The sequence below is a fragment of the Juglans microcarpa x Juglans regia genome, chromosome 3D (genome assembly GCF_004785595.1).
Source record: "Juglans microcarpa x Juglans regia isolate MS1-56 chromosome 3D, Jm3101_v1.0, whole genome shotgun sequence".
Lineage (NCBI taxonomy): Eukaryota > Viridiplantae > Streptophyta > Magnoliopsida > Fagales > Juglandaceae > Juglans > Juglans microcarpa x Juglans regia.
In genome coordinates, this window is record NC_054598.1 from 35,284,142 (window position 1) to 35,308,916 (window position 24,775).

The 24,775-nt window shown below is 34.9% G+C and overlaps 3 protein-coding genes across 5 annotated transcripts; 2 read left to right on the forward strand and 1 right to left on the reverse strand.

Annotated features, from left to right (window-relative positions):
- The first annotated feature begins 442 nt into the window (after nt 1–442).
- Nucleotides 443–4,745, forward strand: LOC121256693 (protein GrpE). The gene is made up of 4 exons (XM_041157561.1): nt 443–770; nt 2,682–3,191; nt 4,159–4,406; nt 4,489–4,745. The coding sequence occupies exons 1-3, from the start codon at nt 528–530 to the stop codon at nt 4,372–4,374; spliced, it is 969 nt and encodes a 322-aa protein (XP_041013495.1). The 5' UTR covers nt 443–527; the 3' UTR covers nt 4,375–4,406; nt 4,489–4,745.
- Nucleotides 4,746–6,189: 1,444 nt separating this feature from the next.
- LOC121256694 lies at nt 6,190–8,693 on the reverse strand. 3 transcript variants are annotated; one of them, XM_041157564.1, is made up of 3 exons: nt 8,512–8,693; nt 8,145–8,298; nt 6,190–6,504 (listed from the first exon to the last, which is right to left on the reverse strand). In XM_041157564.1, coding segments are annotated over exons 1-3 (273 nt in total). In that variant the 5' UTR covers nt 8,630–8,693; the 3' UTR covers nt 6,190–6,503. The 3 variants fall into 3 exon arrangements, with proteins under 3 accessions (XP_041013498.1, XP_041013497.1, XP_041013496.1); XM_041157563.1 differs by having other exon boundaries at nt 6,190–6,427; nt 8,512–8,688; XM_041157562.1 differs by lacking the exon at nt 6,190–6,504 and having other exon boundaries at nt 8,140–8,298.
- An 8,936-nt stretch (nt 8,694–17,629) lies between these two features.
- LOC121256692 (serine hydroxymethyltransferase 7) lies at nt 17,630–24,470 on the forward strand. The gene is made up of 4 exons (XM_041157560.1): nt 17,630–18,960; nt 21,532–21,937; nt 23,131–23,232; nt 23,837–24,470. Exons 1-4 carry the CDS (start codon nt 17,950–17,952, stop codon nt 24,058–24,060), a joined length of 1,743 nt encoding a protein of 580 aa, XP_041013494.1. The 5' UTR covers nt 17,630–17,949; the 3' UTR covers nt 24,061–24,470.
- Nucleotides 24,471–24,775: the final 305 nt, after the last annotated feature.

Consider the following 24,775-nt stretch of genomic DNA (forward strand, 5'->3'; position numbering starts at 1 on the left):
TTATTGTATTGTCTTGACCTCCTATATAATGGTTGGTCTAGGAGGCCAAGACAATCCATTAACTTGAATTCAATTTCAAGTTTTTAACAAATTGTATATATCTATATATAATATATTTATATAAATATTTAAAATTATAACTTTTTATATTAGAAATGGGAGGGGTGTGGAGCAGGGGTGAGAGCGAGATCCCACTAGGGCCAAATCGCCCCCGCATGGGCGATGCCTGCCCACCCGTCCATGTGGGGGTGTGGAGCGGACGGGGGCAGGATAGGGGACCCCACTGCCCACCCCTAAAAGAAAGGACAAAAAAAAAAAAAAAGTGTAAGCTAACAAAATACACCGAGTCTCGTCGGAAAATTAGTTTCATTACTTCGTTAAAATAATAATAATAATAATAATAATAATAAATAAATAAATAAATAAGAAAAGAAACGAAGAAACCAGAAAGAAGAGCGGTTTTCCTAACTACAAAGCCAAAGCTCAGTTCTGACTTATTTTGCAAAGCAAAATACGAAACGGTGCTAATGGCGGTGTCTCCTTCTAACTATTCTCTGTTGCCTCCTCGCCTCTCCGCTTCTTTCTCATTATCCACTAAGCACTCCAAAGCCCTAGCACTTTCTCAACCCCTCCATTATCACCACCGTCCTCATCTCTGCAAGCCGATTCTAGGGTTTCTTCCTCTCCCCAACTCATCCCCAATCACCATGGATAACAAGTGCAGGCGTTTTTTCAAATCTTATTTTTCCTCCCAAGACTCCGCCCCCACGGTACGCTGTTTACTTACCTCCCCCACCTCTGCTTAATGCTTGTTTCTGTCTGTTCCTAGTTTGGATCCGGACTTCTTATCCGAACTCTGGATAGGAACTCTGAGGTCTACAGTGGGAGATACAGGCAAATGACAGACTCTTCGGTAATTCACTCGGGCAGTTATTAATGTCTTACAACATGCGACTATTTCTATCTCACTCTACAAGTAATTCTAGATAATCTAAATGCTATTGCTATTGTACTGTTGTTGGTATATTATTATTCTGTTTGAGTATTGCAGCCTGAACTCCATAAGTTTCTCGTTTTCATACTATTTTTTTTTTTTTTTTTTGCAATGTTTTTTATTCATACTTGCTGCTTCTAACTTGATGAGTACAGTTGTATACACAGGGCGATGCCTATTGATATGAACTATAGGTCTTGGTGGAAAATTTACTATATAAGTAATAAGTTTCATTTAAAAGCGTATAAAAAGGGTGCGACCAGTGGTGGAGCCAGATTTTTGGTTCACATGGGCAAGATTAAAAAGATGAGTTGAAAAAAATGATTAGAAATATGAAAGAAAATAACTAATGAAATAAATAAACAATTCAACAACATTTTGTTAACGATGTAAATTTAACTTTATATTTTTGTAAGTAATTGGATGTGAATGCTACTTGTTAGTTTTTTTTTTTCAAGACAGGAAAATTTCATGAAAGCGTGAAACGATTTGTAGTAAGGTAGCACTTGTCACATAGGTGCGAATAGTATGTCCTCAGGTCATGACACGTTCTGTAAATTATCTTTTGTGATGATATTGTAGATTAATTTCAGGTTGATAGTTGTCATTGCCTTGGGAATGTAATTTTGGAGGGAAAATGTAATTTTTTTTTTTTATAAGTAAGCGATTATATTTGTATGAATAGGCATCTCCGAAGTACACATGATGGTATATGGAGGGAAAATGTAATCTTCACATTTGAACCCTCTCCAAGTTGGCATTAATGATGTTTATTTATGAATCTATTCTAAGAAGAGCTTTATAGGAGAGAAAAAGGGGGGGTTGTTGGAAGGACTCATGACATGGTAATATGATCCCCCATCATGACTGTTTCTGAATCGAAAATGCAAGCATTCTGATTAAAAATGAGTTCAGAATTGAAATATAATGTATTAATATCCTTCTATACAGTGGTTAATAACCTATGCTAATGATAAAGGGAGGAGAATTTTCTTGGCTAGAAAGACCAAAGGACACATTTAGGATTTGCAAACTAACAATGACACAACATCTAGGACCCAGTTGCCCTTGGTCAGTATATCAACTATCCCGTTGATGTTTCTCCCAATTATTTTTATGATTTATGAATTTACATTATCCACCTTTAACCCAAGGGATTTTGATTATTATGAATCCTAATTTGTCTACATTGATTGAAATTCTCTGTTCTGTTACTTTGAACTGTGTGTGTGTGTGTGTGTGTGTGTGTGGGATGTATCATCCATGTCTTTCCCAACTCATCATCGCTCCTAAATCTGACACTGGATAAATACCCATTGGAGGCCTCACATTTTTATTAAGCAGCATACATGAACCTAACGTGTGATAAATCACACTTAATCATTCTAACTATGACCCCTATTGCAACTTATGTTTCAGATTGGGGGTCACTTGATCCCCAATCTGAAACATAAGTTGCGATATACGAAAAAAATTGATGCAACACAATCTTAATTGTTGAAGGGAGGGAGTAAATTGCAAAAGGAGTGACAGTTTTGCAGGTAAAGTGACAATTTTGGCACTCTGGTGGTCGCTGGTCATACTGTAAAAGGAGTGGCTGTTTGAGATTGAGGGGTGAAGTGTAATTTTTTCTGGTTTAATTATTTTACAGATGCAATTCATAGACAAATTTTGTTTCTTTATGTAGGCAAATGGTATAGAGGAGGCTAGTCAGAATGGTGTAAAGACGTCAGAAAGTGGAGATCAAAACCACCTATCCAGTTTAAAGGCTCTCATTAACGTTTACAAGGATGCCATTCTTGTTGGAGATGAAAAAATTGTATCTGATATCGAGGCCAGGGTACACATAATAGAAAGTGAATGGAATGAATTGACCCAAAAAGTATCAGCTCTATCATTGGAAATAACTTCTGGGAAGGAGAAATACATCCGCTTACAAGCCGATTTTGACAATTTTAGGAAAAGATCAGAGAAGGAGAGACTGACCATAAGGTCTGATGCCCAAGGAGAAGTAATTGAGAGTCTTTTGCCCATGGTGGACAATTTTGAAAGAGCTAAGCAACAACTTAAACTAGAAACAGAAAAGGAAAAAAAGATTGATGCAAGTTATCAGGGTATATACAAGCAATTTGTGGAGATAATGAGGAGCTTGCACGTGGCTGCGGTAGCAACTGTAGGGAAGCCTTTCGATCCCTCAGTAAGTGAAAGCTTTTGATATTTTATCAGTTTTGTGGTGTTATTTGCGAGTAGTGTTTTTTTTTTTTTTTTTTTTTTTTTTTTTTGGGGGGGGGGGGGGGTTGGGGGGGGTGGGCGGGGAATGGGGGTAAGAAGGGGCAATTGGAGGTGGTTTCTTTACCTGACCATAGTAGCACCCTACGTGTTGGGAAGCGGACAGGAGGGGCTTAGATTGTGAGAAGCCATAGGCACTCCCTCAAGTCGGGTTTGAGCCATAGCTTACACCCTAGTCCATCTAGGAATTCAATGAAGCCTTAGGCGGCTAATACTAATAGCCTAAGGCAAATCTATATTCGAATCCGAGCCCAGGACCTAGTACATGTCAAACACTTGAGAGTAACCTAAGGATCTTGAGCCACCACTCTTGGTGGTGTTTTCTGCAAGTAGTTACAAGTTCATTTTTCTTGCTAGAATTTTCATGCTTGTGAGCTATCCCATGTAAAGATAACAGATTTTACTGTCGACTCATTTTATGCATCCAGGAATCTGATATGTGACATCGTGGATTGGGTTGGGTTCTCTGGTCATGTAGCTTTTGGTTGAATTCCTTGTGTAGTCTCTATTTAAAAGAAAAATGTATTCAATAATGAAAACTAATCATTAAGATGGAATTGTGCATTACTTGGATACCATTCTTTTTTATTCAATCCTTTACAAAAAGTAGTCCATCTTTTTTCATCTTTATGCATCCAAAAGTCAAATCTATTGCTTATGGTTTCATGTTATGAGGGGAGTTTACCACTCTTAGACAGGGAGTTGTCCAAATCATTAACCCAAGTGAGATGTTTAATTTCCAAGGCTGACTGAGACGTGGTAATTGAGGCTTGTATCTTGGAGTGGTAGTCATTAGAATCTGAATTGATAAGCAACTTAATAAACCTTTCCATGCCATCTAAACCTCAACGTGGGCTGCCATTTTGGTTTTGCAGCTGCATGAAGCCATTGCACGTGAGGAGTCGCATGAGTTCAAGGAAGGGATTGTAATCGAAGAATTCCGTCGTGGGTTTCAGCTTGGGCAACGGCTTTTGAGACCAGCAATGGTTAAAGTTTCTTCAGGCCCCGGTAGTAAGAAAGTCCAAGTGGCTGCTGACAGCAACAAGTCCACCGAGCAAACTGCAACAGGTGCAGGAGTAGATGAAGTATAGATTTTCCAGCGCAAGCTCAACTCGCTGTGCTGGTATATCCACTTTTAGCCTATCTGGTATTTTCATCAGCTCTTCGAGTTTTGTCCAACTTTTTTGTTCCCCGTTTCTGCACAGGCAAATTTAGTTGAGTTCCAGTCTTTTCATGATGGTTTTGATTACCATACCTAAAGACGACACATACTTTTGTTTCGACAAGAAGGCGGCTCAATGTGCATCTCCAAGAACATTCAGGTGCTCAAAGACCTACTAATAGTTAAATATCTTGTTGAAGGGTGTAATGTTAAATAACTTTAGGATTAAATTTGTTGCTGTACCCTTATTATTTATTATTGGATTTCTGACCTTCACAAGTCTGTTTCAGGTTATTTATTTTAAACAAAAAAAATGGTCTGTTTCAGACTAAAAAAGAAAACAACATTGGATAGATACTTGTTCCTCGTATTAATGCTTTATAATGCCACATTGCTGAATAAGGTATCATTGAGTCGATATTTTGTCAAATTCTAAGCAATGATTGATTGGCAAAAATCAAGTAGCATCTATTTAAATGTATGATGAATGCAAACTTCACTAATTTAACAGAAAGTAACTTCTAAATGATAAGAATCAAAACGAAATGTTTGGTTTATACCATTCTATCTAAGATGAGGTCTGGATAATGAGATGAAAGTTTAAAGTTGAATAAAATATTATTTGAGTATTATTTTTTAATATTATTATTGTTTTGAGATTTGAAAAAGTTGAATTGTTTATCATATTGTGAAAATTTGAAAAAATTGTAATGATGAAATGAGATGATATAAGTTTTGAATCCAAACAGAGCTAGACATTTCATAAAAAGTTCTTAGAAATTTGAAATGCCATATACATCGCAGTAAATAAACCAATTTTTACTTGATTTTGGAGAGTCGCTTGGAATATAAAGAGAATTGTAATAAACCTAGTCTGAATTAAGTCAAATCTACTTGATGACCGTTTTGACCCAAAATGCAAAGATTCCAATATTAAATAAATGCTTCGTGAAACCCATGGACTTAATGACCGTTTTTACTAAAAAGAGTATTTGTTGCACAAATCAAGTACTATGAGGATTATAAAGCTTGTAATTATTATTAGACGACAGTATCTTTTCCATCCAAATTATAACCTCAACTCAATATTGCACCCAAAAGTCATCATAACCATTTTTTTTTTCTTTCTACTTTTGTTTTTTGTGCAAACTCAAGTATTTTTATCTAAGCTTACTCATCAATACTTTGAAGCTCTTATTTCTACCTTTTTCTCAACTACTTTCAAATAGAATAAAAACATTATAGAGTGGATACGCAAATCCCTCCCTCAAACTATCTCCTAATTTGCAATCACTCCCCAATTACATAAAAATTCTATTTTATGTATTCATTTCCCGCATCTTACGCATTCAAAGAAGAGTGTTGCAAGCACAAAAAGATTTTACAAAAATAAATTTATAAACTGACATAATTTCATATGATATATTATAAATTTACTTTACAATAAAATTAACTTACGTATTATGTTAAGTCACGTCATTTTTTCGTGCCTAAAGCAATTATGTGCAATCATATTTGAATGGAAGATCTAAGGCATCCGGGTTTGCTGCCTTTTTTATCAGCGTCATTCAGGACCCACGAAAGGTTTAATTGAGTAGGCCTTGGAGCGCACTGATTTCTGTCTCGAATTTGTTTTCCATATCCCATATAAGTAGAGCCGTTTTTTATAGGTAATATTCTTCATAAACATGTATAGCACTAAAACCAAATCAGTCACCGCTCAGATTTGACATGGAAGATAAGATTCCACTAACTAAATTAATTTCGTAAATAATTGTGATTGTTTTCCATCACAGTTTGCTTACAAGAGATTACAAATTTTGTGTACAACTATATATTACAATCAACCGAATCCGATGCTCTAAAGTCAAGATATGTTCATTGGATTAGAGCGTCAATGGTTTCGTTTCGTCCACTTGCCCATCAGGACATGCAAAGACTCAGAAGTTTGCTCCCCTTCCATCCAGAGATGTTTTTCTTTTCTGCAATTATCATTGATGCCCATATTATTTTTCCATACTCCACAAACAGATCTTCAAGTGTGCCATGTACTAAAAATCTACATGCAAGTATCATGAAAATCAAATTGCAACTCTTCGTGTTTTACAAATCTTTACTGTAAAAGACTAAAAGCACGTGCAAAAAGGCTGGTAAAGAAAGTATGATCCATTGTTAAGCAATTCTTCTCAATGGACCAAGATCTCCTACAACTTTTGCCTGAATTCTAAGGTTTAGAGTGGATGAGAGGTAGACATATGAAGTGGGTTCCATAACAATTGTTATTGCCTGTGTGAATCTTACCGACAACATTAAATGCTTAATAAATGTTGGACTCACTTGACCTTTGTAGACTAAGAATAAGCAAGGGTAACCCTTTGGAGTAGTGTAATTGACTGGGGATCAATGTCTCATAAAGCAACGGTCACTGGTTTACGCTGCCCATCCCCTCCTCCCCTTGGAACCAAATTACTCATCATCTAATCCCAAAAATTAAAAACTAATAAGATGAAAGAAGAACATCTAAGGGTATTCAACCATATAAGCAAAAGTTTAAAGATCTTGATCAACATAAAATGTTTCTGTTGTTTCGCCTTTATCGTCTCTCTTGTCATATATACTGTGGAGCTAATCATTTTAACAGGATGAGCATATGCAATTTGTTAGGCAAAGTGACTCCAATGATTCTCTAAATGTCACTTTATCCATGTATATATTGAAATTCTGGTTAGATCTACAGGAATTTGTGGGTTGTTTTTTCTATCATCTCTTTACTTTTTTTTTTTTTTTTTTTGGGAGAATAACCTCCTTGCCTTCCTCTCTCTCAGCACGGCCTAGCATAATGCATTTTTTTAGGGGGGAGGATCTGGGCTTCCACCCCTTAAATTTCAAAAAATATTAAAAATTTCATTTTGACGTTCTTTTATAAGGTAAATTCTTAAAACTAGTTCTTTACCCCCAAAAATTACCCCCAAGCACATTAATGCACTAATTAGGAGTTAGACAGAGATAAAAGAAGTCATGAAAACTAAACCCATTGAAGTCTATAGGTACAGCCCAAAGAAATAAGGTATTGCGAAAGAAACTTCTAAGATCATCTAGAGAGCATTTCCGATCTTTAAAGCTCCGAATTGTACAGCTGAAATTCAATCTCAGCAACATTATTTTGACAGACTAGGATTGAGTTACCAACAAAATCGGACTAGCAGAAATAACTTTAGTGTTAAATCGATCGCCCAAACAACTAGAATCCAACTTTTAATGGTTTTCATAAGTTAATGAAACTAAGTGATCATAGTTAACTCCATCCTCCTTAAGGATGACTAGATGTTTTGGGTGTCACTTCTGCATTAGATCCCCTCAGATAGAATCCCAAATAGCTCTAAAGAGGCACTTGAAGCATCTCACCATAAAATGCATCTAGGCATACATATAGGATGCGAATAAAAATGAAAGCAATCCATGCCATTTAGCATATGAATCAAACGGAAAAACTACACTCAGATATTAACCTGCATATCACCATGCTCTTAACACAACATTAATTTTAAACGCAAAACGGCATGCATGATGCATTTACACCCTATATTTGTTATCAGCCAACTAAAGCGAAAACGCTTGGAATAATATTTATTCTTATGCATCCACACATTTAATAAATAAATAAATAAAAGAGTCGAAAAGGGCGTAAAATAAAATTACCATCGAGAAGAAGAATTCTGGGCATTCATGCTACTGTAAATCTTAGATAGCCTACGTGTCGGGGGTTTCGGCTTGAAGGGTTTCTTTCGCAAGCCGAATATCTCTTGCACCAGAGGAACGTGAACCAGAACTAGCTTCCACGCCAACCACCAACCTATACGAAAAGCCAAACCCCATCAAATAACTCGTAAATTCGGGTATAAAATTTTCTTCAAAATTATAAAAGAAAAGTCCTCAAAGACCCAGATCCTAATTTCTACCTAAAACTGATGGAGGCGATACAAAGCCAAATACTCGAGAAGAAAGTGGGAGACTGTAAGAGTACTGCGAGAGAGAGAGAGAGAGAGAGAGAGAGAGAGGTAATTACCGATAGAAATCAGGGAGAGCACAAATACGATTGCGAGGACCGGGCGGAGAAGGAATAGCAAGAGGTAATCCCAAGGAGAAAGTGAATATTTTGAATAAGAAGATGAGGAGGACTCCATAGACAACCTGAACAAGTCTCTCCGATGTATGACTTTTGTGTCTTTGAGGAATTGTTTTATGGTTCCTTTGTTCTTCGAATCTGTCTTAGTATGGTGGGCTTGGGCTTCTTGTCGGAGTCAAGATGAGCTTGAAGACCATATGCGTATGTTTATTTAAGGGCCTGGCAGCTGGTTCAATGTCCAGGTCCACTAGTGCCAATTATGACAACTACCGAAAAAGAAGGAACAAGAAGTCCATCCCATTTTGAAGTGGGTAGTATCAGATACAAACCGCTCTTGTGTAAGTTTCGTGTAATCTATTTTAAAAAAATAAATTTTATTATAAAATAAATAAATTTTACTATTTTTTGAATAACTTACATGTGTGATATCTCGTATTTACGTATATTTTGACCAAGTAATTATTGCATCTCTTAAGATTATGGACTTTCTTATTTTAAATTTTAGATGATTTAAGTGGTATTATTTTAAGATCTTTTTAACTGTTAATTCAATATGTTTTCTTGTTATTAATTATTGTTCATTATTTAAATTTCTCTTTATTTTAAATTAGTTTATTGTTGGATTTAATTATTTTATTTTTATTTAGCCACTGTGTTTAAATTAATTTATTTAAATTGTCGTTTTGAAATCATTTTCGTTGGATCAGTTTCGAGACCCCGAGTTGAAAGACTAGATCTCATTTCTTTCCATTCCTTTCTTGTTTCTCTTTCTTTTTCCCTTTTCTTTTTTTCTTCTTTCTTTTTCTTTCTTTTCTTTCTTCCTCGCCTGCTTTTCCTCCCGCACACGAAACACCCTCCCTACTCTTCCCGTCAGTTTTTCATCAGCCTCTTGTGCGTCGCCACACACAGGCGTGAGCCACACCGCCCCTCCCATTTTCTTCCCCTCCGACCGGCCGCCACCCCCCTTTGTTTTCAGCCCCTCTCGCGCCACCAATCTCTTCCACGCATGGCTTCAAGCCGCGACCCTCTTTCATTCCAACGCCGCCGTTGCGCCGCCGTTGCGCCGCCATTGGCTACCACCTTTTCACCACAGCATTGGCGGCCTTCAACTACCTAACCCACCCAAGCTCAGCCCTAATTTGCCACCTTTGAATCCCCTCTAACTCGTTTTCCGATTTGAGTATTTTGACTTTCAACCGCCGTTCACGCCGCCACCCACGCCCAACCACCACTACCATTAGTTTCACCAACACCCATAAGCTCTTTCCTAGCCATCTCAAGTTTTCGTTTGTTTTCATTCAAAGTTAGGTTTTTGAGACCCAAGACCATAGTCCAAAATACACTGTTGCATGGCTATGCCGCCCCTTCTAAGACTTTCGTGATCCTTCAAAAATTATATTATAGCGCTGTAAGTATATTTCCAAAGAACTTTTGATATTTAAATGTACTTTTGTTCTAACTCATATTTACTATGAACTAGTTGATTGTGTCGGACCGAGTCCGAAGAGTAAGAGGGTCGGTTGGATTAGAGAATGGAGTTGTTGCGTGATTGGGTTATGCGATGATTTGTTGGTTGTTGGCTATTTGTGTTGTGTCATGTGCATTGCATATTTGCACGCATGTTCATGTTTGTAAATAAAAACTGAGTTTTCGCATAATTACATACATGTTCATATGTATATTTGAAAACTGGGTTTTCATGTGAGAAATGGTTTTTGGGTGCATGTGTATCATGACCCCAAGTCTAGATGGGGCATTATCTCGATGAAGCTCATTTGGTCACTGGGGAGAGGAATATACTGAGTGACGTCCCTCTGGGTTGTCGCTGAGCGACAACGGGATCAGACGGGATGGTAACGCTCTAGTGCCGACTCTGTGGCCCCTTTTGCTGGCGGTGCTAGAGGATGTTTGGCCACGAACGCGCTGGAAGCGGAACTGGGCATCGCTCGTTACGAAGTCACTCACACGGTCATTACCCATGGTGTGACGAAGGGAGCCAGGGTGTGCGGATGGTCCTTAGGGGAGATCAATGTGCATACGGTAAAAAAAAGATTAATTGGCTATTTTCTGAAAAAATAGCGTGTGTTGGATAAAAAGATTTTATGTGAATCATTTTTTGGAAAAATGATAGATTATTGTTTTGGGCCATTTTCAGGGAAAATGGTGTGAAATGTTTTAATGGAATGTTTTGAGGCAAAATGGAATTTTGGCCTGTGTTAGAAAATATTTATTTTCGGGAAAAAGGATGTTTTGGGTCTAATGCATATTTCATCATATACATGTATAATTGTTGGTTGCATTAATACATTTTTATCTCATGGGTTGTTTGGATTATTACTTATCTGCGGTATCGTTTTATGGTATCGTAGATTTTGATGCAGATGATGCTGATGTTGAGCCTGATGATTTGGCTCTGCCAGAGGAGTGATTTGGGATCACTCACTCATGTTTGAGACTTGTTTTCTGCTTGTTGAATTAAATATTTTGAAATTATTATATTTTTATGGGATAACTGTATTATTCTTTAAAACGTTTTGCTTTAAGTGAATTTGTATTAAACAATTATGGTACTTAGTCGACATATTTAAGTTATCCACTACTTTATTTTTGTTGTACATTGTTGCACATACACACACTTGGCACTTATCGTTAGAGTGCGTGACCGTATTATCATCATCCGGACGTCTCGAGTCCCGAGTTTCAGTACGTGAGGGTTGGGGGCGCCACAACCTGCTTTAAGCTTGTACAAATCATTTTTTTAGACCATTTTTAATAAAAATATATATATATATAGGTACAAATGTTTTGCAAGTTTTATTCTTTCATAAAAATTATAAAATAGTTGTATGAGATTTTTTTTTCTAAGTAGTTGCGTGACATCTTTGTATTGTGCATATATCTTACTAAATTATCAATAAATAAATAAATAAACAAAAAAGTGAGGGAGAGGGGAGGGCCGAGATGAACTCGAAGCCTCAAATAACCTCCCGAGACACGCAACTACATGCAAGCTTCGCTTACGGGCAAGGAAAGAGACTAGAATTTTCCTAGAATTTGGCAATGGGTTCTTGTAAAGCCATTTCCTTGAATTTTCTTTTGAGTCAAACAGATCTCAATACAGTCAAATAGCATGCGATATTTTAAACACTAAAATTATTATTACAGCCTTCGTATTGAGAGTTGTAAAAATCACACATTTTATCTGGATAATTGATGTTTGCAGTCGTGTAATATACAAATATCACACAATATATTTTAAAAAAAATAAATAAATACAGAACTCGCATAAAATTTTTTTTTTAATAGTAAATTTTACTCTTTTTAAAAATAATTATGCAGTACTTGCACACTCCACGATTGTATCTAGCATTACTCTTTTATCTAATAATGGTGTTGAAATTTTCTTTTTCTTAACACGTCATCTGAATATTTATTATCTTTAAATACTTCATGGGCATAAAATAATGAGTAATGTTTCCTTTTAAGGGTCTCATTTAGTTAAACAGATTAGATAAAAAATTATGAATAATAGTGAGATAATTTGTAAATAGTAGTGAAATAGTTTAATTAAGATAATTAACGAGATTTTGGAAAATGATAGAGAAAAAATTGAATAAAAATATTATAAAGTTAAAATACTATTAAAATATAATTTTGTAATAAAACTTTTGTTTTGTAATTTGAGAAATCGAATTATCTTTTGTGTTTTATTTGTAAGTTTGAGAAATTTGTAATAATTAGATCGATGAAAAAGTTGAAAAGTATTTATATTTGAATGATGTTTGAATGTTAAGATAAGATGAGATGAATTGAGACTATTTGTGAAACCAAACAGGACCTTAATTTTTGTTAAACCCAATTATGTGTTGTGATGTTATATATTTTAAATGAATGTTATTTAAGTAATTAATAAATGAAGCCTGAGATACATCGTCATGTCTGACTGAAAGAAAATTAAAATGAAAAATAATAATATTTTAAAATACTTATAATTAAAAAAAAAAAAAAAAAAAACGAATTTAGGAAATGACACCCATAATCAAGCTGTTTTCAACTCTCCCTTGACCTCGACAAGCCCCAATTTAAAAACATGGTATCACAAGAGATATGGTGAATTTATTTTTTTAGAGGCAAAAGATATGGTGAATTAAGTAATCACATTGTGATTTCACATGCTACAAATGAAAGTATAATAATATATGGAAAGATGCGATTTGATTATAAATCATTTTCCACAACCAATAGAAAATAAACAAATAAAATATTAATGAGGAATAAAATCTTAATTTTCAACTCCAATGTAATGGTTCTACTTTGTATGAAAGCTTTTGGAATACTAGGCATGATTTTAAATAGAGAAACGCTTCTAACATGAGTTTCCTACAAAGTCTAATTATCGGAAACCAATGGAGACTCGCCACATAAGAGATATATGCAAAACCAACGTGAGATGCACGTCAGAGGATCCTGAATCGAGACCTCCCGACCCCACCCCCTCTCTCTGCTCTCATTCTCTCTCTCGAAATCGAAATCCCTAACCTCTCTCTCCTTCCCTCTTGTGGCTTGAAGACTTGCAACTTACCTGTCGTGTACCTCAAATCCTGCAACTTTATCTTCACAGCAGTACTGGTACTCATGCGGTGTTGTGGGTAGGCTTTTCCATAGTGCGCACTTTCTTCTTGGTGGTAAAAATACGCCTACGTACGTTGTTTTGAAGCGCCATCTTGAGGTCACAATCCCACCATTTCAAAATGTCTTTTAGATGTCTTTCAAAGACAACATGCATGATTTTTTTTTTTTTTTTGTTCTTCAAGTTTTCAGCCATATTACTATCTGTTACTTTCAGAGAAAGAAGAAGACGAGGAGGAGGAGGAAGGGGAGAATATATTAGTCTGATACTGAACTAACAAACTGAACCAAAAACAAAAAAGGAAAAAGAAAAACAAAGACAGAGAGAGGTTGAAAAATAAGTATTAGACAAAAGAGTTCTCAAACATGCAGAAGGGGAAAGAACAGAGAAAAAAGAAGAACCCGGTGCCTTTGTGTTGAGTTTGACTTAGGGCTTCCATCTTTTTCAAATATATTATCAAGGATAGCTTGGAGACGTAACATTCATTGTTTTTTGGTGTTGTGTTTAAAATCTTTGTCATGTTGCACGGGCAATTTAATCCATGATAGAAGAATTTGCAAAAAGATATTCTAATTTTCTAAATCAATTTTGACTTCGTTTTATATTTATAAAATTCCCATGAAAACTTTTTTTTATTTATTTACTTGGGGTGTACCACCCTTATCAACATTAAACTCTACAAATTTTCATCCTGTTCTTGCATGTTTGACTAGCAATTTTCTTGACGATTAGGACGTAGAGCTTCGATAGCCTGAAATTCGAAAGAGAGACAGAGAGAAAGGTTAGGAGGTTTTCGGTTTGAAGGAGGGAGAGAGAGAGAGGGAGAGAGAGGGGGTGGGGGAGCGGGGTCTCGACAGAAGGCAAATCCCCTACAGGACGGCGAATAGGGATGGAGATGTAGTCCTTACGTGGCACTACTCTATTGGTCTCCGATAAATTGAGCTTGGAAGCACCGACGAAAAGTTATTTTCTTTTAAATAGCTGTTTGGCTTTTGTTTCTCGTTTTCCTTTGAAATTCGCGTGCAACATTGATAAACACAAAATTAAAATTAAAATTAAATTAAGTGTTTATATCTTTTAATTATTTAATATTATAAAAAAAAATCGCTTGAATATTAATAAGCTCGAATAAAATCTCTATCCAAATTAAAAGAAAAAAAAAAATTCTTGGTCTCAATAGTTTCAAACTCGAAGCTCTCAAGATTTAAGTTTTTTCAATTCTATCTCTTTTAAATTAATATAATTTTATATAATACGTTATATCTATTTTATAATAAAAATAATTTTATAATTTAAAATATAATATTAAATTACATCTTTATATATAATTTTTTTCTTTTTTTGGCCAGAACGTATTTTTTTTTAAAGGGATCTATTATTATTATTATTATTATTAATTTTTGGAAAAAACAGGGAGCAGCATATGGCCCACTTTTCAGAAATGGAAATTTTCTACATTTCTTCTATAAAAGTAATATTTGTAATACATGACAAACATATGTTTTTTTTTTTTTTAAAAAAAAAAAAATCTAAGTTGAAAAAATGTCGGGTCCTACTTCATTAAAAATACACGTACTTCTCAGTATTTAAGAGACGCACGATAATTTTTTAAATGAATTAGAGAAAAATTGTGTCATACTACAAAGATATTGCAATTCATTTTACATAGTGTCAATACAATAGTATCAGTTTATCAAAGATTTTTATAATATATATTCCTAAGTGTTTTTCCAATTTCTTTTTATAATAACAACAACCATGTGAAATTTGGTATTCAATACAAAAAAATATAAGCTAGTGTTTTTTATGAATTGGCTGTAGGGCTTGTTGTCAAATTTCCATAACCCTATATATATATATATATATATATATATATATATATATTCCTAAATGAATATATTGTTTGGGGAAAAAAGATTTGACCCCTATCAAAACAAAATGCACCTTCTCTTATAATTGGTGAAAATTGTCCAAAATTTAGACCAAAAAAAAAAAAGGAGTTGACGTGTAATTTTGAATGATTTTCCTATTTGAGTTCACCAAATCTTTTAATTTTCGATTTCAAATAAGGCAATGAATTATAAATGTGATCAATTTAACCTTCTTGAATAAGAAGGTTTGGGATATTATTGGTTGAGTAATATTAGGTATAAACCTCGCACAAAATTTTTGTAAAAAATTGGAATTCATTTAAAAAAAGCATAAGTGTTTTTTACACATTTTCAATGTGATATCTATTTTTTTTACAAATAGATAGAAGAGATTCAGATCGCGAGAAGTTTATTTATTCAGAATTTGTACAAATTATCTATCTTAGAGAACTGTTATAGACATAAAGAAATTATATAAAAATAAACTTGCAAATTAATACGACTTCATGAGATCTTTTAGATATATTTTATAATAAAAATAATTTTACAATCTGATATATCACATCAAAATACGTCAATTTATAAATTTATTTTTATATATATATTTTTTGTGTCTAAAGTATTTTCTCTTCTTTTATTGGTTTGACACTTCAACTCTCCTTTAGGTTCACCAAACGCGAACATAGAATAAGGAATGATAAAAATATGATAGAACAGAACAGGTAATCATGTTGTGCTTTCATGGTATTTGCCAAAATATAATATAATATAATATAATATAAAGATACGATATGATTGTGGGTCATTTTCCATAATCAATAAAGAAAAAACAAAAAATTAAAATATTATCAGGGAATAAAATCTTGACTTTTAACTCCAATGTAAACCCATAACATGGCTGTTCAACTTGATGCATCAAGTTTTGGACTTTCACTATGCATGATTTTGAATATATAGCTTTGTATTTTACGTCTTCTCTTTTCCTTTTATAATTTTGGGTGCATTGGCCAGCCTATTTAAATCTCACTTCGGATTAGTATTGATTTCATCAAAATCATATTCAAAACTTGATGAAAAGTATACAATTTTTATAAATCCAAAATCTCTATAGTCATAATCTTATATTGGATTAGTCAAAATAATAATATAATATTCTTTTTTAATAATATTATTTTTTAATAATATTATTTTTTAATTTTTTTTATATTTTACAATTACATTAACTATATATTAATTAATAATAATATTTCTTTCTTTACATATTTCAAAATTGAACACAAAAATGAAAGTGAAAAGACGTTCGGGAGAAGTGAAAATCTTGAAAAATGAAAACTGAAAAGCAAGGGATAATTTTTACAATAAAATATTACTTTTAAAGATATACTTCAAATTACTATAGCTCATAGTTCAAGCTTTTACTTATTGAAGAAGTCAATATAAATCATTTTATCTATATTTCTTTAATTTTTGAAGATGCAATGCCAGTGCTCTAAGCTGATCCTTCATCCGGATAGGGATCATGTCCTCATCCCCCATTTTTTTTATTCCTTAAAAAAGAAAACCCTAAACTTGTCTCTCTTGTCAAATTTTATCCTTAAAAATACTATTTTATTATGTAGTAATGTTTATTATTTAGAATAATACTATTATTGATATTTTATTCTTCTTATCCTTAAATCATAAGTAAACCACTCAAATGAAAAGCTGCCAACATATCAGCTATTATGATATGAAATAGTGAATAATAATATTCTCTATTCTTCATCTTAATTTTATTGTCTCTAAATACTAATACCGGTGGATGAAAATAATAAATAAAAACAAAATCTCATATAATAAATGATTTTAGATGTATCACACCATCATACATTATGAGTTTGAATTCGTTAAGAGTTTTTAATCTAATTTGAAGGTAAGAAGATAGACACATAAAATAAATTTATAATATCTATAATTATTCGAGATAACTTTTAAGATAAAATAAATATTATATATTTATTATGAATAACGTTAAAAACTACACTCTCATTTTATTTTTATCTCATTATGTATAATTGGATACTTTATCCTTTTTTTTTATTTTTTTTAAAAATGTAAGAGTAATATTAGATACAATCGTAGAGTCTAGTACCGTATAATTTTTTTTAAAAAAATATAGTTTATTATTAAAAAAATTATTATTTTTTTATCTATATTCTACTGTTGCAAATATTATTTATTTTTTCCATTTAACAAAATTAAAGATGTAAAAAGTGGTTGTCTTTCCTGATCTTCGTTCATACCTGGTAATCAAACAAGAAGAGACGAGTAGATGGCCCAATTTTCAGACGTAGACCGATAGGACAAATCCATTGTACGAAATTTCCGCACAGGCTCCGAATGAACCTAGATGACATTCCATCCAGGTGGACGAACCAGCCTTTCCCACAGCCGCAGAATTCGTCCACGTATGCTTAACCGGAACATAAACCCCACGCTACCGGCTATCCCCGGTCGCCTAAATCGGGCCCCTTCCTCCCACAAAAATAGGCAGTGGGCTCATAATCAGAATTCAGAACCATATTCATCATCTCCCGTTCCCCTTTTCTTCCGCTTTCCTTGTTTCCTATATCATTCGTCATCCCCTTCTTCCTATTCAGAAAAAAAGGAAAAATCCTTCGGTTTTAAGGTTTACGGTTTTAGGGTTTTTGAAATTTCATGGAAACCTCCGCTCCAGCAGAAACGTCTCGCAGATCATCGTTCCGTCACTTTCACTGCCGCTGCTTCAGGCGTTGTTGTCACTGTTTCTGTTGCTGCTACACCTATCCGTAGGAGGGCTCGGATTTTTCGCATTTTTCCTTGCGCAAGTTGGGCTTTTTTTTTAGGTTTATAGGGTTTATGGATTTGCCGCATGCTCAACCGGGCCTCTATCTGGAGTTCAATACACATTCATCGCCTGTTTCAAGAACCTCTAAGGTGGACAGCCCGATTTCGCTTCAAATCGATTCGAGGTTTTGCAATTCGTTGAACCCGGTTCCGCCCGTTCCGCTACAGCTGCTCGAGCGGAAGGAAGAGAAAATTGAGCTCGAAAATGGGGATGACCAAAGTGAAGATGAGAAATTCAGCATTCTGGGGCACTCTGTGTGTTTGAAGAGGCCGAGAGATGGCCAATCGTTGGTCTGTACAAACCCTCCAAAGCGTGTTGTGGACGAACCGGGGTTCGAGGCGAGGCGAGCTGCTGTGCGGGCCTGGGGAAACCAGCCGCTAGGGGTGGCGGACCCGGAGATCCACGCGATTATGGAAAAGGAGAAGCAGAGACAGTTCAAAGGGATCGAACTGATCGCTTCGGAGAATTTCGTGTGCCGGGCTGTGATGGAAGCTCTGGGCAGTCACTTGACGAACAAATACTCGGAGGGAATGCCCGGAGCCAGATATTATACCGGCAACCAGCATATTGATCAGATTGAATTTCTCTGTTGCCAGCGCGCATTGGCGGCGTTTAGTCTTGACTCCGAGAAGTGGGGTGTGAATGTTCAGCCATACTCTTGTACCTCCGCAAATTTCGCGGTTTACACTGGTCTTTTGCTTCCCAACGATCGGATTATGGGTTTGGATTCACCATCCGGAGGGCATTTGAGTCACGGGTACTATACTACGAGCGGGAAGAAGGTCTCCGCTGCTTCGATATTCTTTGAGAGTCTCCCTTATAAAGTGAACCCACAAACGGGTTACATTGATTACGAAAAGCTGGAGGAGAAGGCACTTGATTTTCGCCCCAAGATACTTATTTGCGGTGGGAGTTCGTACCCGAGGGAGTGGGATTATGCAAGGTTTAGGCAGATTGCGGATAAATGTGGAGCGGTGTTGATGTGTGACATGGCTCATATTAGCGGTCTCGTGGCAGCTAAGGTTTAAGCTTCTTCTGGTCATTTTATTCTTGATTTGGAAATTTAAATTCAATTTTAATATATATTTCTGAAATCTAATTTTAATATTGATCGACCTTTTAATACTTAAGTTTTTGATTTGGTGCGTTTTAAAGTGCATTCTTACTTTATATACAAGTCGATGTGGATCATTATGAGCTAGCTTTGATTTAGTTACATCATTGGTACAAGGAGATGGTTTTCCTTGTAGTCTGAGGTGCATCTTTATTCTTTCACGAGTATACTTATAGTCATAGGAGTAGTGCAGTCCAAAGTGCTCATAGTTGTTTGTCATATACTCGATATTTACATCATGATCCAAAGTCCTCATAGTTGTTTGTCATATAAAATTTTATTCTTTCACGAGTATACTTATAGTCATAGGAGTAGTGCAGGCCAAAGTCCTCATAGTTGTTTGTCATATTACACCGGTCAAAAGTGAGCATCTTCCCTAATACTATGATCCAGACAAAGAAAGCCACATATAAAGGGGTCTTATTCTGCTAGGTTTTCTTCCAAGAGAAAGAAGATCCATCAAAGGACGACAAACATCTAGATTGTTATCCAACTTTTAACACTTCTTGCTTGGAGGGAACCCAACATAATTGTCAACCCAGGGAAGGCCCAAGCCACATCTATACCCATACTCCAAAACACCAGTCATGTTCACAATGGCCTCGCCCTTGGAATTATTATAAAGCGTTTGAACTTCTTCCTCTAAGCAATGTAGGATCTCATCCATCACCTCTCTCTATACATAATTTGGGTACACCTCACCAACCCAGCTTAAATGGGTGGAATTCAAACTCTCAAAAAATGAAGTACGAGTATCCATCTCCTTCTCATTTACTGCTCTGATAAAATCAAACCCATCGATGACAGCCATTTGAGATCTATAAATGGCTTGCCCTTGAAGCTTCCTTGAAGTGAGCAAAACTGAAAATTTCTGAACAAGCTGCCTTAAGGGTCTTTGCACCACACCACACCATGTGAAAACCTTATCCTCGATCCATCTCCATCACAAATATAGCAAAGTGGGAAAATCCTGTAACCTCTTTAGATGTTTTTCCAAAGTTTCTTAAAGCGGTGTATTCACATGTATACTTCCAGTGTACCTGGCTTACGCCTATCTTTATATCAATAAAATTTCTTATTACTTATAAAAAAAAAATGTTTTTCCAAAGTACAACCCAAAATATCCCATTAACTTCCCCAGAACACCATCTGTCCCATGGACAACCATATTTTGCGGCCCCCACTAGCATCCAAAGACTCTCACTCTCGGGAGTATACCTCTATAACCACTTCCCTAAAAGGGCTCGATTGAATATAATTAAGTTTTGGATCCCCAAACCTCCCTTAAAAGTACACGTTTGACTTGCTTTTAGGTTATTCTATCTAAATAGATTTATTTGGAGTCAGTTTTTATTCTTATTGTAGAAAACTGAAATATCAATTTTTGGGATTTTCCCAATAATTTGTTTGTTGAGATGTGTTGAAAGTTTTGGCAGGAGATTTATTTTATTCCATAAGTTGCAAAAGTTGGAAGGGTATAAATAAAATAAGTTGTGTAGCCAAGTTGAGAAGGCACTCTTCTCAAACTGAAATGCTTTTTTCAAAACTGTGCAAGAGGAAATAGCTCTTGTGGAAATAAGGACCTGCATCCTCTGCCCAGCTTCATCTCAAGGGTAGAAACTTCAGGATGCAGAACTCTTTTATGATCGATTTCTCTCCTAGACAAATTACCTTTGGCAATATAACTTCATGAGATCAATTCCACCATGATTAACAGTTACCACCTGGTTGCCATGATAAAACCGATGTTGATTGATATTATAGAAGTCAATTCGGAAGTCAGATTGATCTCATTGATATTTATAGGCTTGTACGAGTATCGAAGTCTAGTTGATGTGGCTGGCTCTTTCTTTAGTATCTTGTTTCTACACCATGCAAATCATCCATTAAACTTTTTCAAAGCTAAGAACCCCAAAGTAATTCACTTGTCATAAATATGACATCATATTTTACTCACAATCTAAAATATTAAACAGATTGAGGATTTTGCATACAAGAGAAAGCAAAGTAAAAGAAAAATAATAATAGAGGTATTTTTCTATGAAAAGTGGGTGCTCTACTTTTGCCCATATATCCACTGTTTTCCAGCATTGATATTCAAGTAAAAATCAGAGATACAGAGACATTTAACTCCATCAACTTAAACCAATTCAAAAGATGTCAATATATGCATCTTATTGATTTATTTTAATGGTTTGATATAAATGAAGATGGACAAGTTCCCATTCAAATTGTTAGACCTTCAATTTATTTATTTATTTTTATCAATAAGCAAGTTTTATTAATGGAAATAGGCGTAGCCCAAGTACCCGGGATATATTCAAGTGGTTTCAAATGTTAGACCTTCAATTATGATGAGTTCAAATTATTTTGTTTGGCATCTATTGTGCAGTTTGTATATTTTCTTCTTACAAACACATATCTATCTAAAAATAATCCAAATTTTTTTACCATAACTTTTGTATGTTGCTTACCACAGGAATGTTCAAGTCCATTCGAGTACTGTGATATAGTTACCTCAACGACTCACAAAAGTCTCCGAGGCCCTAGGGGAGGTATTATTTTTTACAGGAGAGGTACAAAATCAAGAAAACAGGATTTGAACCTTAGTCATGAAGATGGTAGTAATCATTATGATTTCGAGGAAAAGTTAAACTTCGCCGTGTTTCCATCATTACAAGGGGGTCCTCACAATAATCACATTGCCGCTCTTGCCATTGCTTTAAAACAAGTAGCTACTCCGGAGTATAAAACCTATATGCAACAGGTGAAGAAAAATGCTCAGGCATTAGGATCTGCTTTGCTGAGAAGAAAATGCAAGCTGGTAACTGGGGGTACTGACAATCATTTGTTGCTCTGGGATCTTACTGCTCTAGGCTTGACAGGTATTCTGATTTTACCTGCTCAATTTCCACGAAAAAAAAGAAAGAAACGAAAAATAGATTGGATAGGATAAACTCTGCTGTATTTTACCTGCTTAATTCTTATACTTCTTATCTTTTTATTTTTATTTATTTATATTTTGGTACTACATTAGTTGCACCCATCTTGATTCTAAGATTAGAACTTCACTAAAAATGTTTTTGGTAATTAGCTTTATCTTTGTTTATGCTAATAAGCTTTGTTTTTGGTATCAAGCTATCATGAAGTTTCTGGTTGTGGTTTACATTCCCAACTTTTTTCTTGTTCCCCCCCTTTCAATTAGCACAATTTGTTATGTTTACAGACTGGCAGAGTAATCTCATAGGCATACAATTATTGTTATACATGTTGTCCAGAACAAGTTTGTGGCAGTTACTTTTATACCTTTTCATGAGAAGTTACTTTACTTTATATTGTTGAAACAATTGCTTCTTGTTCCTCCGTTTTCATCAATTTGGTCCATTTAGCTGTGGAAGGAGATGAAAATTATGAATTTAAAGACGACGATGAATATATAATAGTACTTTAATTGCAAACCATCTGATTGTAATGGTGCATTGATGGTAAATATATTGTGGTTTGATCTAATTTTTTGAGGTTCTGTGGAAGTTGGTGTCTATTATTGATTTGGTTTAGGTTTAGGTTGACTGCCTATGAAATTCAGTCCAAATATTCTGCATAATTTATGTTGACAGTCAAAAAATTTTAGTAGCATATGATCTGCAAATGTTTAAAAGCCAGCTGCATTCTCCTCAGGCCATGTTGTTTGGCTCTGAATGCATATTTTTCTGGAATCTAAGGATTGGTTACATACCTGTATGAAAAGTGTATGTTTTGTTGACATATTGACAATATACGAGAAATTACGCATCTGTGATTGTGTTAGCAGAGACTGATGAAAAAGAAACTATTTTTCCCTTGAGAAGTGTACAAGGTGGGGAAAAAACCCACAAGCAAATGAAAAGTTAAATATATTGTATGCTTACAATAAAAAAAGTTTCAACATCTTGTAGGGACATTTTGTTTAGCTTTTTGGCTTTTGTGGTACAATTTTAATTGTTAGCTTTTTCTTTTTGTTTGCTAGGGTAAAAGTGTATAAACTACCTGCTTAAATATGCATGCATGTTCTCATCTTTTCCCCAAAATGTGTTTTTAGGCAAGAATTATGAGAAGGTCTGTGAGATGTGTCACATCACTCTCAACAAAAGTGCTATATTTGGTGATAATGGTGCTATTTCACCTGGAGGCGTAAGAATTGGTGAGTAATCTGGTCATATTGAATAGCCAAGTAGGCTTAGAAAACATGTAATGTACGCTTGTTCCCCGCCTTTTTAATTTATCATGTATAACCTAATCAACTTATATTGCAGTTGAACTCTAGCGAAAATGCCACTACCTTTCCCTTGTAAGAAAGGGGGTGGAGGGTGAAGTTGTAGTTTCAAGACCCATTATGTAACTTTAAAATAAAGAAAAGAAAACCTTCTCCACTTCTTTGTTTAGTATTGTTAGAGGATATAGTTTAAATAGCTAAATCCTCATTACCTATCACCTTAAACTTTTGGGATAATTAGTGATTTAACATGGTATCCAAAATTTTAATGTAATGTTTTTTAAATCATCATCAACTAATGTTTTGTTGGCATGCTGCTCTCTCTATGGGTGTCCTGTGGAAGTATTTCTTGAAGGTTTCCATATATGCACACTATCTTACCATTTTCTGAATTAGAACGTGGCAAATAATACAAGTATCTTAACCTGCAGACTTTATTCCCTTACTGAAATTGCTGGATAGTGCATATATCTGTTGTTGCCTGCTGAATGTTCGGATATACTTTCTTACTTTTTTTGTTATTCTTATTCAGGTACTCCTGCTATGACATCAAGAGGTTGTTTAGAGGCTGATTTTGAGACGATTGCAGAGTTTCTACTAAGGGCAGCTCAGATTACAAGTATCTTGCAGAGGGAACATGGAAAGTTACACAGAGATTTTCTCAAGGGTCTGCTGAACAATAGAGATGTTGTTGAGCTCAGAAATCGAGTTGAGGAATTTGCTTCCCAGTTTGCAATGCCAGGATTTGACATTTGAAAATGTGAAAGAGGCAGGCTGCCTGCATCAGTAAAATCATCATTCTGTGCTTCTGGGCCTCACCTGTCACTCCACATGGTAACCCATCCATTTTCACCCATCTCCTCCGGTAAACTACGCCCAAAAGAAAGTCGACATTTAGATTATGTTTCCCAAAAGTTTTACAAGCATCACTCACCTAGTCCCAGAGTGACTTCTTTTGTGAAATTGTAAAATTTATACCAAAAAAAGCCTGTCCTTTTATTTTCTGATATATTTGTGAAGGCATTATCAAAGTTCTCAAAGTTTTAGTGGTCTGTAGTGAATATTTTTTAATGAATACATGTGTAATTACAGAACTGGGGTAGATTCGGACAGTTTCTGTTTGAAAGGAGTTATACGTGAAAAATATGAGAATGTTTCCATTTGAACTTGCTCTTGATTGCAACTGCCATTCAGATTTTTCGGTTTATGTGTCTACCGAAGCTGTTTTATTTTCAGTACTGAAAGCTGTTATTGGTTCTGATTTTGAAAATCTAACCTATTTCATCCTGGTTGGTTTTGCTAGTAATCTTGACCAACCTGCATCATCTGTGGTTTGAATCTTGTAGTTATCGAGTTTTGTCAAGTCAGGAAAACCAGAATTATTTCAGTGATATATCTTTTATTTTTTTTCTTATTTATTTGTTAAGAGCATCGATGATGATGGTATCTGGTGATGGGTGTAAAACACATG

Coding starts and splice junctions, on each gene's coding strand:
- LOC121256693 (XM_041157561.1), top strand. CDS start 528: ATGGCGGTGTCTCCTTCTAACTATTCTCTGTTGCCTCCTCGCCTCTCC. Junction 771..2,681: donor CCCAAGACTCCGCCCCCACG/GTACGCTGTTTA, acceptor TTCTTTATGTAG/GCAAATGGTATAGAGGAGGC. Junction 3,192..4,158: donor GGAAGCCTTTCGATCCCTCA/GTAAGTGAAAGC, acceptor TTGGTTTTGCAG/CTGCATGAAGCCATTGCACG.
- LOC121256694 (XM_041157562.1), bottom strand. CDS start 8,629: ATGGAGTCCTCCTCATCTTCTTATTCAAAATATTCACTTTCTCCTTGG. Junction 8,299..8,511: donor GCTCTCCCTGATTTCTATCG/GTAATTACCTCT, acceptor CTTTTCGTATAG/GTTGGTGGTTGGCGTGGAAG.
- LOC121256692 (XM_041157560.1), top strand. CDS start 17,950: ATGGATTTGCCGCATGCTCAACCGGGCCTCTATCTGGAGTTCAATACA. Junction 21,938..23,130: donor TACTGCTCTAGGCTTGACAG/GTATTCTGATTT, acceptor ATGTGTTTTTAG/GCAAGAATTATGAGAAGGTC. Junction 23,233..23,836: donor ACCTGGAGGCGTAAGAATTG/GTGAGTAATCTG, acceptor ATTCTTATTCAG/GTACTCCTGCTATGACATCA.